This window comes from Triturus cristatus, chromosome 6, assembly GCF_964204655.1.
Source record: "Triturus cristatus chromosome 6, aTriCri1.1, whole genome shotgun sequence".
NCBI lineage: Eukaryota > Metazoa > Chordata > Amphibia > Caudata > Salamandridae > Triturus > Triturus cristatus.
Genome location: NC_140589.1, coordinates 1,020,570,218 through 1,020,587,018, shown reverse-complemented (window position 1 = coordinate 1,020,587,018; position 16,801 = coordinate 1,020,570,218). Strand labels below are relative to the sequence as shown.

The 16,801-nt window shown below is 42.5% G+C and overlaps 1 protein-coding gene across 1 annotated transcript in view; it reads left to right on the top strand.

Annotated features, from left to right (window-relative positions):
• LOC146820941 (two pore calcium channel protein 1-like) overlaps nucleotides 1–16,801 on the top strand; it is a 653,069-nt gene that overhangs the window by 423,720 nt on the left and 212,548 nt on the right. The window contains exon 11 of the mRNA XM_085609765.1: nucleotides 15,474–15,659. Coding sequence (XP_085465891.1) covers nucleotides 15,474–15,659 — 186 coding nt within the window. The remainder of the gene's footprint in view (nucleotides 1–15,473; nucleotides 15,660–16,801) is intronic.

The following is a 16,801-nucleotide window of genomic DNA, read 5'->3' as shown; positions in this document are numbered from 1 at the left end:
GATCATTTCTCCTCACAGATCTCTACACCCATGACAACTTTGGTGCCAAAAAAAGTCAAACAGATTCAGGCCCAAGTAAACAACTGAGTTTAAATAATCTAAAGTCATGGGTGGAAGTACCAGTCTACTAACTTTCTTCTCATCGGTACCTAGAAGCAATTACGTGACCCAATATGTGCTATATAAACAAAAAATAAACATTGAGCAAGACAAAACAAACACTTCCTGTACTCACTACATTGAGACAAACTTGCCATCAGATCCATCACCACCCTATTAAAAAATCTGCAACTTCTCTCTGCCACATTGTAATCCTTTGTGTTTGCTTGTGACATCGTGACCAAGTTTAGCGCTTTCCATGAAAGAAAAGAAAGCCGCAGAGCGGATACTAGTACATGCAAACACAATGCACTGTGGGAACAGTTGTTTCTAGCTGTGTAGAAATGTAGTCCAGCCCACAAGAGACAAATGCTGTACTCCGCCTAACTTCTTGTTTTTCAGGGTGCTTGCTTCTGTTAAATGCCGTTCAGTACAAATATCTGATCTGAAAGGTGAGCACTGTGTAAACTTTCCTCATCACACACACTGTATAAAACATGAAAGCGCTTTGTGCATAAAACAACACTTTTGTGGTTGCCTGACATGGAGATGGCCATAAATCCTCCCTTCTGCCCCACCTGCGTCGGAGGGTGGATGTAAAACAAAAAAAAATTCTGCAAAAAAAGAGATTAAGAAAATAAGGGTAAGGAGACCGTGCTTGGCCGGTACTCCTTGGCCTTGACCGGAAGTGATGTATCGCTGCGTGAACGTCTTAGGAGGCAGGAAAGAAGAGCAATGGAGGAGGGAGCCAATGGTAAGTAGCAGGCGGGAATAAAGTGGTTTTATTGAATGCAAAAGGTCTTGCAGACAACGCATGCACGTTGATACTACCCCTAAAAATGGACACCATCACCATAATTTAAGTCATGACACATGTATGCACATTGCTGTTCTCTTGGAATGGGTTTTCTATAATAGAAAACCCATTCCAAGATTACCAGCCATGTGTGCACATGTCTTGATAGATTCATATGCATGTAATAGAAACAAGCATTGGCAATGCCAATCAGTCTCACTTACCTCTACATACAGGTGAGATTTGTTGACATTACCACTGCTTGTTTATAGCAGTCTTTATGTCTGTCAAGATTGATGTTCTTCCCCATTCTTGCTGTAGTTTTTCTAATGACCACCAAGTGGCTCTGAACTGTGGCAAAATAGTGTTGTTTAAGCATGGCTTTCTTCACACAGCAGTGTTCGGAGCAGGACGAATGACAAATCTACTGATGGTAAAAAAACACCAGTTAGCGACGCAAACACAAAATGGAAGGAGAGCCACACATTTGATCAAGTCAACTGAGGTTGAAACAGAAGCCATCCAATCGAGAGCAGTATATAATGCTATCTGCGACAGACTGCTGGAGCTGTTTGTAGCAAGATTTCAAAAAGTATTGCCAAAGCCACCATCTCAGCCTTTTAGAGCTCATTCCTATTTGCTTTGCAATACTTGTTCTTAAATGTTTCGCTTTAATAGTATGTACTAATTCAATGAGGTTACATGGACTCTTTGATATAACAATCATACTGTTCACAATATTTGTAATCATGTATGAATTCATTAATATTTGTGAATATTTCACGTACTATTTCTTAATAATTCTATTAGGGGGTTATCAATTAGATTGCCTTACTTACTGATTTAATATTGTAAATAATTTTAAGATGAATTTGTATAAGTTTATAATTTGCTTCTATAGAATACAATCAAAATTCTACATTTTGGACCTAATACTTTAGGATTTAGAGTTTTAAATTGCAAAACCATTACTATTTTGTACTTAACAAAAATTTTAAATAAACTTTAAAACCTTTCTTTCCTTCCGAATTGTGATCCTTGACAATGAGAGGAGCAAATCATACTTTAGAGACCCAAAACCAATATACTCTAAGCGTTGGTCAAGTATGGTAAAACCCTTTATTTTCTGGCTTCATAAATGCTTTCATTCAAAAAACACTTTAAAAATATGATCTCTGACAAAGCATTAATTGGAATCAGAATTCAACAACTTTATAAAATTGAATATACAGTATCAAAAAGGCTGGCTGGTAAAGTAACCCCTCAGAATCTTAAATTAAAGCTCGATATGCGTAAACGTTGATAAACAGAGAAACCACATTGACTCGAAATATGGATGGAAGATTGCAATGTAATTGCTGGTTCAGTGATTGACTATTAATAGATCTTGGATGTCAACAAGATATTCAAAGCTTAACGTGCTGGAAACTGGGTTCAGCTTAATAACTTTGATTTCCCTTTATGTAATGAAGATGTATGGCCAACATGCCCTGAGCTAGATGAGCTGTGGAAAAAATGGGGATTATGATGGATCACAAATTGCCGATGGGGGCAGAGCCTACCACTGTAATCATAAATTGTTTATTAAATTTAAAAAGTCTGAAACATATCCTCCTATTTATTTATTTATTTTTTTTTTTTTTTTTGAAAACCTTTATTTCGAAATTCAGGACACAGGTATTCAGCCGACAGCCCGAAGGTTCGGCAGCATTGCAAGTTAGATACAGTAATGCGTCCCGGATACAGTACGAAGAGTAATGCAAAGGTCCAATTTTAAATAAACACAGAAAAAACACACAACAACCCCCAGCAAGGCAGAACATTGAAATCCCATGGCGAAAGCCCCCAGGGGAGGCAGGACCCCACTCATCTACTAATTATAAGACTGTGTGCGGAGGAAGAAGGGGAACAGCAGAGGCTCAGAACAGGCACCCAAACCAAAACTGTGCTGGATGGTAGGTCAGGGGGAAAGCTGTTCCTCGGGCGGTTCCAGATCCGGGGCAAGACATATTCCCCCCCTATATTGGTTCCACCGCCCCCAGATGGCGTGCCACTTCCGGGGGCGACCTCTAGAGCAGTAGACCGTCTTCTCCCTAAACATGCTCCAATCCATGTTCTCCTTCCACGCGGTCAGTGTAGGGGGACCCGAGGAGCCCCATAATCGCGCGATATCCCTCTTAGCCACCATGTTACCCAGAGTCACCCATTGGGTCTGTGCCTCATCGAGATCAGTGGGCCCCCAAACGTTCAGGAGGCAACACCGCGCCTCCGGCTGTACCACAATGCCCGTCACCTCCCCCATAACTGCATGGACTCTCCTCCAGAACTCCACAACGACCCCGCATTCCCAAATGATGTGCAGGAAAGTACCCACCATACCACATCCCCTTCTGCACAGGCCATCCTCCGAGAATCCCATGTGGACCAGCCGTGGCCCCGTAACATACACCCGGTGCAGTATTTTGAGCTGCACCAGCCTCAGACGCGACGGAATCGCAACCTCCTTAGGCGAAGAAACCGCTGACTGCCAGTCCTCATTGTCCAACTCGAGGCCATCCCTGGTCCACTGTTCTCTCAGGCCCAATAGCAAGTCCGCCCGGACGTTTATCAACTTCTTATATATAAGCGAAATCGTGCTCTCGGGCATATGACCATCAAGGACTCGGTCCTCAAGGGGAGAAGACTCCGGCACCTTCTCACCCTCCACTAGGACTGATCGGAGGGCGTGACGCAGCTGGATATACCTAAAGTATTCTGAAGGCCCTAGCTCAAACTCAGTCTGCAACTCCTCGAAAGACTTCACCCTCCCCTTATGCAGCACATCCCCCACCTTGGATATCCCTATCAGATCCCACTTATCAAAGCCCTTCGTATGCCAGAGTCGTCCCAACCGTTCCGATTCAAACAATGGGGTAGCGAGGGTCAGCCTGTCCTTCCAGCCCAGCGAGTCGGTCGCCATCTTCCATACGCGCGCCGCCACACCTGTGGGCCCCGTGAGGGACGAGTCTAGGGACCGCGAATACAACGCCCTGTAGTAGTTGCCGCCGCGCAGCAGCCACCTATCCATGGCATACCCAGGGCTGAGGGCCGGGCCGTAGAACCCATGGTTGATCGCGCTCAACTGCGTGGCCCAGTAGTACCGTCGGATGTCTGGGAGCGCAATGCCCCCATCGTACCATGGGAGCGTCAACTTTGAAATAGCTATTCGCGGCCGCCCATCCCATAGCAACGTCTTTTGGAGGCCTTCGACCTCCCGAAAGTATTTAGCCGGTACCCAGTCCAAGGTGTTCTGGAGGGCGTAGAGGAAGCGGGGAAGAGACATCATTTTGAACATGGCCGCACGCCCAACAAGGGAGAGCGGCAGCCTCCGCCAACCCTCAACATCCCGTCTCAAGCGTGCCAAGGGGGGGAGCAGGTTCCTCTCATAGCGCACAGCAGGATCCATGGATATAAAAATCCCCAAATACACAAAACCTTGCTGGGCAACCTGTATCGAACATGTTCTAGGGATCGGTGGGACCTCGCCACTAAGAACGTACAAGTACGATTTGCCCCAATTAATCACAAGCCCTGAATTCCTACCGAACGATGCGAGGACGTCACAGACCACTATAAGGGACTTCTTAGGTGAGGCGAGATACAGCAGGATATCATCGGCATACAGTGAAATACGGTCCTCGTGATCAGGCGACCACCGAAGGCCCCGTATATCCGGGTGCCAACGTATCCACGCAGCCAGCGGTTCAAGGGCGAGGGCGAACAACAGAGGCGACAGGGGGCAGCCCTGCCGCGTACCCCTTCCAAGCTGAAACGGAGCAGATGCCCGACCATTCACCACAACATTCGCTAGTGGCCCCTCGTACAGCAAACGGACCCAGCTCACAAACCCGCGACCAAAACCAAACTTGGCCAGCACGGCCCATAAATATGCCCACTCCACCGTGTCAAAGGCCATCGTGGCATCGAGAGATGCCACAACAGCCGGTTCACGCAGCGTGCCCGCCCTGGCGATGACGCCATGAAGACGCCTAAGGTTCAATGCTGTGTTTCGGTGCGGGATAAAGCCAGATTGATCCGGGTGGACCAGATCGCCAAGTACTCTAATCAGACGGGTTGCCAGGAGTTTGGCCAGAATTTTCGGCTCAGCGTTGAGGAGTGAAATGGGCCGATAGGAGGCGCATCTATCTCGGGGCTTACCCTCTTTGTGTATGACCACAATCGACGCCAGCCGCTGATCCAACGGAAGGATCCCGTCTCCCCGCGCCTCCAAAAACATGGCGCGCAGGTGAGGGGCGACCCTATCCGGGAACAGTTTGTACAGGTCGATCGGCAGTCCGTTCGGTCCAGAGGCCTTACCCGAATTCAACGCGCGAATCGCCCCCGCCACCTCGTCAACCGTGATGTCGCCATCCAAATCGTCCCTATCTATGTCAGAGAGGCAGGGCAACTCGATATCGCGGAGGAGATCAGACGAGTCCTCGGGCGGCCTGTCCGACACAGAGGAATAAACCCTATGAAAATGCTCCGCGAAACACTCCACAATCCCTTCAGGTTCCACAATCACCTCTCCCCCCTCTCCAATCAACTCTGGCACCACTCTATTGACCCGTTCCCTCCTGTCCAGCCACGCCAGGAGCTTCCCCGCCTTATCTCCAACGTCATACAGACGGCCCTGTTGTTCCCTGCTGAGGGTCTTGGCGGCGTCCGTCACCAGGTCCCTATACTCCGCCTGCTTCAAGCAAAGCTCATGCAACGAGGACTCTGTGACCCCCTCCTCCATATCTCCTTCAAGGGCCGCAATCTCCTCCTCTACTCGACGCACTTCGCAATCCCTCCGATTCTTGGCAGTCACCACCAGGGAGAGGGCCTCCCCCCGAAGCACGGTCTTAAAAGCTTCCCACAGCGAGATCGCCGAGTCCACGGATCCCAGATTGTCCTTAAAGTAATTATCTACCTTCTTTACCAGGGCGCTGCGCATCTTGGGGTCTCGGAAATACCAAGGGTTAATATCCTCCTATTTTTGGGCAATCTCTTGAATATCTATGCAACAGATGCTTTTATTCAGGCTTGCTTTGATTAAAGAGTGAAGATATCAGCATTTCAAAACAATACCTTCAATGTGTACCAAAAGTGACAACAATAACTGTACTAGATTGAATAAATACAAACATTTTGCCCCAGCCATGGCTGAGCTACATTGGCTCCCTTTTTCAAATATTTATATCCCGCATACAGGAATAGTGCCCATTTTTTTTTTGTTGGCTGCAAATTTCAAACTTTTCCACCCTTCATGTCCTCTCCACTCTCACTCTACTTTTACTCTATTCAAAGGACCGCAAATGTGCAATGGTAGTTAGAGCCTTCCATATTGTATTCACTAAACTCTGAAATAGACTCATTTAATTTCAGAGCTGCTGCTGATCTTCTGATTTCCTGAAACCTTATAAAAGCGCAGCTTTCATCTTGAGAACTGCTCACAGCAGCTTCAAAAGTGGTTAGCAATATGGGATACAGGCACTGCATAAATAATACGTTGGATTTCGCTGTATGTGAAGAGACTGCGAATGCTTTTTCAAGTTATAAAGGGTGACATGCTGACCACATTTTTAGAAGCCCAAGCTGGGAACCCGCCAACATCATGGGACAAAGCCAATATTGTGGTTTTTAAAAAGAAAGACAAGCCGGCTGAATTGCCAGGGTCGTATAGACCAATATCTTTGATAAATGCGGATGACAAAATATATTCACAAATTCTGGCAGCTAGGTTGGCTCAAGTAATTACCCCACTTGTTTCTATGCACCAACATGGTTTTATACCAGGCAGGAGCACGGTAATCACCTAAATAGGGTAATTGCAATGATTGATTATGCTAGTGTACAACAGAAGAGCCTTGGTATAATATTTTTAGATGCTGAAAAAGCGTTTGACCGTGTGTCCTGGCCATTTCTCTGGGCTGTTATGCTTAAGATAGGGTTTGGGCCCCGATATGTTAGAGCTATACAAACTATGTGTAAATCTCCATGGGCTAAAATCTGTATAATGGGTAGGGAATCAGCTCCTGTATATATTAGTAGGGGGACAATACAGGGATGTCCCTGCTCGCCCTTGTTGTTCGCCCTATATATTAACCCGCTCATTGTATTGTTGGAAACAACGAATAGGATTAAATCCATGGCTTGTGGGCAGCATCCAGTGCGCATATTAGCCTACACGGAAGATATAGCGGTGACAACGTCTGATCCAGAGCGAGCAGTGGTGGAGATAGAGGACTTGACTCGGGTATTTGGGGAAGTGGCGGGATACAAGTTGAATGCTACCAAAACCCAGATTGTATGTTCTGAAGGAGCATGCCCTGGAGAAGGACGGGTTACGGATGAAGCCATGTATTTGGGAATTAAAATTAGGATGTCACTACAGGATTTAATAGAGGTGAATTGGGGAGATATAGTCTCTTCGGCCAAAAGACAATTAGACAGGGTCGAATGTTTACATTTATTGATGGTAGGAAGGTGCAATGTGCTTAAAATGTGTATTCTGCCTAAAGCCATGTATTATTTTAGGTCAGTTCCATTGGAGCTGACTCGTTTACAATTACTGAAACTACAATCTCTATGTGACAGGTTTATATGGGGACAAAAGAAAGCTCGTCGAGCTTCGAAATATATGGTGTTACCAAAAGACTGAGTTGGATGGGCTGTACCAAATTTTACACTTTATTATTTAGTATGTTTATTACAAAACATGCGGTGTCTCTTGACTGGAGAGGAAGGACAGTTGGCAGAAGCACCAAATATATATCAAATGTTGATGGGAGCCGAGGTTATAAATACTTTATTGACATTTTTGGATCCTAGCTACTTTAAGAGAACAGGGTTCAAAGGCATGATTTTGCATATAAGGCTTGGAAAACAGTACGTAGGATGTTAGCTTTAACTCGGATAGGCTATTGTACACCTCTAAATTCTACAGCTATATTCCTGGTTATTTTTTGGGATACAAAGATGGAAAGGTGGCGTGTTAAGGGGATCAGGCAACTGGGAGATATATACTGTGGCGGGGTACTTCTTTCTTATTCTGACTTGATGGATCGGTACGATTTGACAAAAAATCATTATTTTAAATATTTACAAATATGGGTTTTTCTGTGCAAACATTATAAGTATTTAAAGGTAGGGCCTAATTCTCTAGTGGAGGCAGTTTTGAAAAGAGCTAAGATAGGGATATTATATAGAATGCTGATTGACACTCAGCCTGACGATATAGAGAATCAGGATAGGAAATGGAGGGCACGATTTGGGCTTGAAGGCTCATACGTGCAACAATCAATTGATACAGCTGATAGAATTCTTTTGACAGCAAGTTTGCAAACTCAACCTTATAAGACTTTATTTAATTTACATCACACCCCTGCAAAAATGATGAAGTGGGGTGGGGCATACGATGGGAAATGTTTTAGATGCGATATGGAAAATGCTGATATAGTACATATATTTTACGAATGTAGAGGTTTATCTCAATTCAGAAATCATATTGAGCAGTTTTTGTCAGAAATTACGGGGGTGGCTGTATATATTTCCAAAGAGGTAATGTTAACAGGAGTGAGGGAGGCTACAAAAACAGGTCAAGTTTGTTATTCATTTAGGTACTTTGTATTCATAGCAGTCACAGTTGCACGACTATGTGTTGCTTCAGTGTGGCTTCAACCCGATGCCCCATCGTTTTAGATGTGGCGAGCGAAGTTCTACAATATTTTGAACTTAGAATATAGTCTGTATTGTTTGAAATCATTGAACAAGAAAAATTAGGGATTCAGATTTGGGGGCCTATGCTCAACCATATGGAGCTATCTCTGTCTGAGTGCAATTAATTTTTTCAATTGTGGAATTTGATTTTTGTATTGGATGTTTAATTGATTGAATTTGACTTATATGCTATGAATTGAACACTAAATAGTTTAAAAGAAAAAAAGGATGTGAAGAGACTTCTGTCCCTCTCCAAAGGGAGCTCTAATCTGTATATCTCTCATATCGAATTGGGCTTACTGTATATTACAGATACAATATGTTTCGCTCAGTTGTTATTATGGCACTCTATTTGGCGAGGGCAGATGGGGCCACTTAACCAGGAAATGCTGAAAGATTTCCTTAAATTAGATTTTGCTAAGGAGATACATGGCTTGAATATATTCAGTCTACTTTGATTGAATTGGGTTTGACTGATTTGTTTGAGTCCCTTCAAAACAGTTAAAATATTCTAGAGATAACTTAAAACAGTGTTTTTTGGAGAACGCTGCAAGAAAAAGATGGGCTAAGTACAAGCACATCCCTATGGTTGGGCACTACCAATCTGTCCTGTCGGTAGGACTTTGGTACCAATCATACCTTGCTGTTGGAAGTAATTTACAGCCTTGCTTTTTCTGGTAAGATTCTGTTTGAATTTTATCCCATTGATGCTGGGTTTTCCAGCAAAAGCCTACTCCCATACTATCCCTGTGATGGTGCTTCTGTACAGTCCACTGAGCATATACTGTTTTTCTGCCCTTTTTATTTGCCGCAGAGATATAGCATTTCAATTCCTTTTCTTCGAAATATAAGTTCTTGTTATCGTAGGGCATTGCCGCAATTTTTGCAACGGCTTGAAACCCCTTCAGTATGTTATATCTTGGCTACTTTTCTTTGGGCTGCATGGAAACGGAGGAAAGAGCTCAATTATTAGGATGGGGAAAATGTTTAGATCAAACATTGGAACATAAGGTAGCATTTTTATTATAAATTGTAAAGGTTGCTTTCTTTTTTCGATAGCACTTTAAGTATTCTATGCACTTTGTCTTTTATACCTGTTGGTGTTGGGTGGTATTTTATCCCTTGCAACATTGCTGCTGTTAAGTTGTTTTATCAGATTATTACTCTTAGGTCTAAATGATAATCTTAATGAGATGTATTTATTCATCTGTACTACCATCTCTGGGCTATGAACTTCCCTACCATACTTTTACCACCAATCCTCTGTCCTTACTGTCTACTTAACTCTCAACACTCAATATAAACATACCTCAGGCTGGAGTAAGTCCATACCACCCACAAAGGTTCAAACTTAATTTGGTACTCAAACCCACAAAAATCCAAGAGCACTCATCTTGTAAACACTCATAGTATTGAACAGTTAACAAAGGAGGAGCAACTTTTCCCCTTGTAACAATCAGGTATTCCACGTATCTATGCTCGCAAGTTATATGGATGTCTGACTGACTCAAGTCAGGACATAAGAAGATCATGTGGTAAAAGTTGGTGTACTCTGCTCCATTCATAGGACATGGACAAGGGTGGTCTATATATATTTTCTGTGCAGTTTGCTAAAGGTCATGTGCATGCTGTCAAAGTTATTGCAATTGTATACGTTTAAATTGTGCATTGAATGAGACTGTAGCTGTGTGAGCCACAATGCGGTCTCATTCAGTGCCAGTGAAGTCCATTCCACTTACTTCCAACCATTGGTCTAGTGCACGGTTCATTGCAGGGCACTGCATTGAAGTAGTACAGTAGCATAGTCCCTAGGATCCAGGTCCAATAATGTCTGTGTTAACCCTTGAGTGATGGTCTCCATTGTGCCACAAATCCCATTTCAGTCCACAACCATATTGGTTGGAAGTATGTACACCAAACACCAAATAGGGATGCCAAAGTCCTGTCTAATTTCAGAAAACATATGCAGGACACCTCAACTATACAATTTAGCAACATGGATAATCCCCACACAGGTCCATACAGATATGTCTATGCTTCATGCTATTTTAGTAGACTGAGGTTAGACCCCAAAAAGCAATCGTAAGCAAATTGATTGACTCACATTCGTACTTTTTTTTAAACCTCCATCTACAGTTGTATGTCACTGATACAAATCTGAAGCGGTAAAAGACTGGGGCATGTATTGTCAAGCGACACCACCGATTAAACCATGGGTCACACACTGTTCATGAAACACATCTTCTCTGTCAGATAGCCATTATGTACACAAATTGGAGCTGTACAGGAAAAAGGTGACCACCTTCCCCTTGTTCTCACAACATATCGGGCAATTGAGGAGAGAGTTCAATACTCCAAAGAATGATGACTTAATTATGATCGTCACATTCCCAACATAATAAAGGTGGTGAGGCCAGAGTAACGATTTAGTCAGAACTAGCCACACAACAATAGGAACTTCCTCTGAAAGAAAGCGCAGTGGGTGCCTCTGTTTAAGGCACGGGGCTGCCCTCCTGGATTTAGTGGCTACAGTGGGCCAACAGTGGCTCTGCTCATGAGCATGAAACAGCAGTGAATGTTCTAGTTAAACCCCAGCCCAAAGTTCCAACTCCAATCGGCCCCCATGCCGAGTTTGCAATGTGCGGTGAACTAGGCTATGAGGCAGTGAGGCCTAAAGTCAGATTTAAGCAGGATTTCGTAATACAACAGATGGCCTGTAGGAGGTCCCACTCTGCGGTCCTTGGGTATGTTGGGTCATACACATCAGGCACACACTTGGCATCAAACAGAAAGGGGGCGGGTCACCAGATCGATCCATTCATCATAGGTGCACCTGAGTAGCAGATCCAGGTGGAGCTCCTAAGCAGCATTCTCTAAATTTTACACAATAGCACGCCTAATGCAAGCCTGTCTGCTCCCAGCCGGGACTAGGGTCCAGAACCCCTGCCCGTGTTAGCAGAGAAAGCTTAAGCTTTTCAGCTGATGAGCTATTGCCGTTAAATCTCACTGCAGGCAGGGCCTGTATGCACACAACTGAACCTCGCAACACCAACCTGATATGTAGGGAGTGTAAATTTAATGTGGTTAGCTCAAAACAAGTTAATATCCACCATAGGCCAGAAGAAGGAGGGGTAAATGGCCAACAATGGCAGATGTAGCTGCTCAGCTGCAGGTCACTAGCAAAGCTCAACCTTGATCTCTTTACTTTTCTAGAGGACAGGGAACTGGTAGCCATGTTCCAGACTGAAACCTGGCTCAATGAGGACTCTATGCCTGACATTGCAATGACCCCTCCCCAGGGCTATGCAATTGCCAGGTGTAACCGTGAAGAAAGTAGAACGGGAGTGGGAGTAGCCATCATTTACAAGGAGGAATGAAAAGGGAAATGTGACCGCATTTCAATCCCGGGGGTGTGAGTGCCTATTGTTTTCTATGGAACTCTCCTCAATTTTCACATTTTCCAGTTTATTTATATACCGCCCACCTGTCTCTGCCACCCCGTTTATTCAGTCCCTCCCGGACACTGTGGCAGAACATAGTCTATTGAAAAACAATTTTTCAGTGCCTGGAGACTTGAATCTCTATCTGGAGAAATAAAAATGTGAAAGTACAAAAAACGTATTTTGGACCTAGCAGCAGTGCAACTGATACCATGAGTTGACAACTCTACTCATAATCAAGGCCACCTATTAGACCCTACATTTACAGATATACCCACACTGGGGATATTTGCTGGTCAGACCATAACGATAATACCTTTTCGACTCTGCAAAACCATCTTGCCTCATCTATCCAGACTAAGACAATACTGGTCAAAGTTGGTTCCAAGAGCATGGGAGAACACGTGCACCAATTCTACCCCTGAAATGGCTGCGGACATCGCTGACACATGCACCAGATTTGAGGCCTGGATGCTCAGTGCCCTAAACAACGTAGGGCCTGATTACGATCTTGGCGGATGGGTTAGTCCAGCACAACGGTGACGGTTATCCATGCACCAAAATATAAATCTCATTATATCCTATGGGATTTGTATTTCGGCAGACAGCATATCTGTCACCGTTGTGATGGAGTAACCCGTCCACCAAGATTGTAATCAGGCCCATAGTTCCTTTAAAACAACAAAAGGCCAAATACCCCTGAGGACCGGCACCATGGTTCTTTACAGAACATTTAAAATTAAAAAAGGAATTAAAAGAAAACTGGAAAGAGAATGGAGAAAACATGACGATAAAATCTGCAAGAATAACTATAAGAAGGCAGTCAAAAAATATGATTACGCCATTAGGGAAACTAGAGTTAATTATTTCTCCATGAAGACTGCTGAACAGTGTGATGAAACCTGCTAAAAATCAACCTGGCCCTCCTCCATCTGAAACTCGCTGTAACATGCTTGCCAGTGTTTTCCTGGAGACGGTAAATGACATCCTTCTCACATTTGCAGGGGATGGTGAGGCAACTCTCCAGATATTGCATTATATCAGCATAGTAAAAGAAGAACTTAGCATCATTATTCCAGAAATCAATTTGGAAGACACCGAAGAAATTTTAAAATCTGTAAAGTCAAGGTTTCTGTAGGACCTCGCCCCCAGGATAGATTGAAAGGTGCAAAAGTAATGGCGTCTATTCTGACACACATGTTCAGTCATTCACTACAGTCGGGGACTCTACCACCAGCATAGAAACACGCCCTAATTAAACCATTACTGAAAAAATAAATAGGCCGTCCCCTTACAATGTGAAAACTACTGGCCAATCTCTCTTCTTCCAGCACCCAGTAAAATTCTGGAGAAGTTTGTAAACAAAACTTCTTGTGCTATATCTGTAAACAAATGGAATTTTAAATCCTTCCAGACTGGCTTTATACCAGGAAATAGCAGAGAAACAGCTTTGCTTGCAGCTATGGAGGAACTAAAAGCAATTTTGGATCAAGGAGGCTCAGTGGCTCTAATTTGAATAGATCGGAGTGTGGCCTTTGATACCGTCTCCCACCCAGTACTGGTTAGAAGGCTGGAAGAAGCAGGTATTTCCAGAACAGCATTGAAATGGCTGACCTCCGTTCTCCAAAATAGAACTTTCCAAGTGTGTGAATAAGCCACCCAGTCCAAAATTCACTTTCTAAAATGCGGCCTGCCTCAAGGCTGCTCTTTAAGTCCTCTTTGTTCAAGGGGATGGCTGCAAGCAGTCTGAAATTAAATGGGAAAAAGACTGAAGTTCTATTGGTAGGAAACAAACCTGCCAGGTGGATGGAGCTGAACTGGCTAGACTTTCTTGGCACTGAATCCAACCCTAGATTGGAGGTCAAGCGTTTAGGCTTCTAGATCGGTAGCAAGCTTTTGATGGACATCCAAGCCAAGAAATTGGCTTTAAACTGTTTCAGCATACTCAGGACACTGAGAACACCTTTGAGATGACTGCCAGAAACCTCACGTAGAGTGGTGGTGCAAGGCTTAGTTATGTCAAGACTTGACTATAGGAACACCCTATATTTGGGAAGTCCCAAGTCCATCGTGAAAAGACTCCAGGTAATGCAAAATTCTGCAGCCTGAATTTTTTTTCTTTTAAACTAAGCACCAATCAGCTACCCGTGGCCCTGGCAACCTTACACTGGCTCCCAGTGCTCAAAAGAATTCACTTTGTCACTTTGTCTTGCTCATCAGCAAGGCACAAAAATGGCTCTGGCTTATACAAAGATTGTTTGCACCTTTACAATTCTATGAGAACATTGCGCTCCACAAACCAGCAACTGTTCATAATCCCTTGAACTAAGAAAAACAGGGGAGGAGGGCGCTCATTCGCTTTCCTCCCTCCCAAGCTCTGGAACACGTTTCTGCTGGAATAAAGAAGAACGGAGTCTGAATTAAAATTCTGAAAATCTTTAAAACTGTCCTTTTTAGCTAATATGCTTGCCCTAGGCTACGCAACCTGAACACGGTCTTAGCACATGAAGGCCCTTTTGGGTAGCCATGTGCTTTAGAAATCTACATGAATAGAATAGAATAGTGCCCACACTGCCAGCATTGGTGCTCCTACCGAGGGGCATCGAGCCGCACTGACATCTGTGTTTGGAAATGTTGAATTATTTGGCTAGTCAGGAGTTGAATACTGACAATAGAAATGTATCATAGTCAAGGGGTATATACTTAATATGAAAATCATGGAATGACAATAAGGTGGCTAGCTTGGGATAACTCAGGCAAGAATTTGGGTTGCTTATTGGAGGTTGTGTTGGTTACAGTTTGCTAGATGGTTGCCTGTTTATAATTACTTGATTCTGGAATGAGTAGTACAGGATCATTTTTAGAACCTCTTTGGAAGGAAAGTCTTCCATATTTTATAAAAATGCCATCAAATGAGTAAGTTCTTAGAATTTACTGATGATGAAATTGGCAATTGGGATGCAATTAGTAGCTGTTTGTAATATGTTGCCAAAGGAGCATCTTTGCTTCATATATTGCTCGCATGTTCCTTGGAGTAATAGTATTGACAGAAGCTTTTGCCAGACTCAATATTGTGGGCTTGTGTGATTTTAAGATGGCACATAAGCTGATTATTTTTGATGGGTTATTTCACAATAAGGATATTCAGCCAGTTTGGAAAATATGATTTGTTAAAACCTTGATCCAGACAATCAGTGAGAGTTCATTAAATCATGAGTCATTTAGAAGACATGTTTATGACAAAGAACCATTTGATGCATGGTGATTGTATAAAAACTTTAGAGTTGGAATGTAATTGGTTTTACTGTGTTAATTATTTGCATATTTGTGGTGTTTAAATCAACTCTTAAATCCGGTATGCCACAAGCCAATCACTTGTATTTTACTTGTTTCAGGGCCTTTGTGTATGCCTATGATGTGATCATTCTAGTAAATGCAATTTTCATTGCTCTGGATGAAAGAAATCCTTTAATTTCATATGCTGAATGGGCATTCCTTTCTTTATATATTCTTGAAATACTTCTGAAGCTGTATACATATGAACCAAAGACATTTTTTGCAAGAAATCAGTTTTGGAACTGGTAAGAGTATCTTTATTTTCTCTTGTTTCACTTTGGTGTATGGTATCAAACATTGAAAGTGTTATTAGACCTTGTGGTTACTGTCTTTTACAAAGTTGAATTGTTTTATTCATTTATTTAAAATTTATTTTAAATGTAAATCTAGTGTGAGCAACAGAGACTGATGAAATTATTATTATTTTTATTAATGATTACTGTGAGTATATTTAACAACAGTATCAATGTGGTCATTGGTAATGGTCTATATTCTATGTGTAGTTGTGTTGTGATGATTCATGTTTTACTGACACATTTTTAAGTTTTTCTTAATAACCATAAATAGTAACATAAAAAGTTGTCATAGTGTTGATTCCCTCTTGTTTCCTTCATGAACTATTTTCTCCCAGGTATAAAGTGTCCTGAAAAAATCTGAAATGAAAAAAATGCCTTAAACATATTTAACACTGCACAACGCTTTCTTTCCTCTTTCATTATATCCTCAGACTGGCCTCCAGTCTATGATGTAGTCTTCATCAAAGTAGTATTCTGTTTCCTCAAACTACTTTTTTTCTTAAAATGTTTAGATCATAGCTGACTTTGATGAGCAGGGGTTATCCGCTCTCCAACCAACATTTGAATCTTATTACTTGAGAAAATAGGCATGAAATAGCATATCAAAAATAACAAATTCACACAGTTAATATGTCTATTTTTATAGTAGGTACTAAACTGCGATTTATCAACAGTTTACTTTCTTAATCATTGTTTGTACTCTTCAGATATCTCAAAACAGATGATATCATGTGTTACTGTTTAATAAAAAAAAACGGGATTTGGAGTTTGGTAACAGCTGATAGTTTTCATGATGTTCTTCCCTCTCTCATAATAGCATCTTTCTTCTCATGGTCTTTGAGAAAACATATATTCTGTTTGCAAAACTATTTTATTGAGTTTTTAACAACCAGACACACCCTGACATATCAATGTATGCTATTACATCATTATAGAGAACACCCAGCACAGTTAAGACAAAGTGAATGGCACAGCCATTCTTAAATGCTTAGGCATTTGTGCAGGAAAACAAACATTTCAGTAAATTTCCAGTGTTTAAATAAAAAAAACTTAAATCCTATTACCACACCTTACTATAACATCACTTTAAC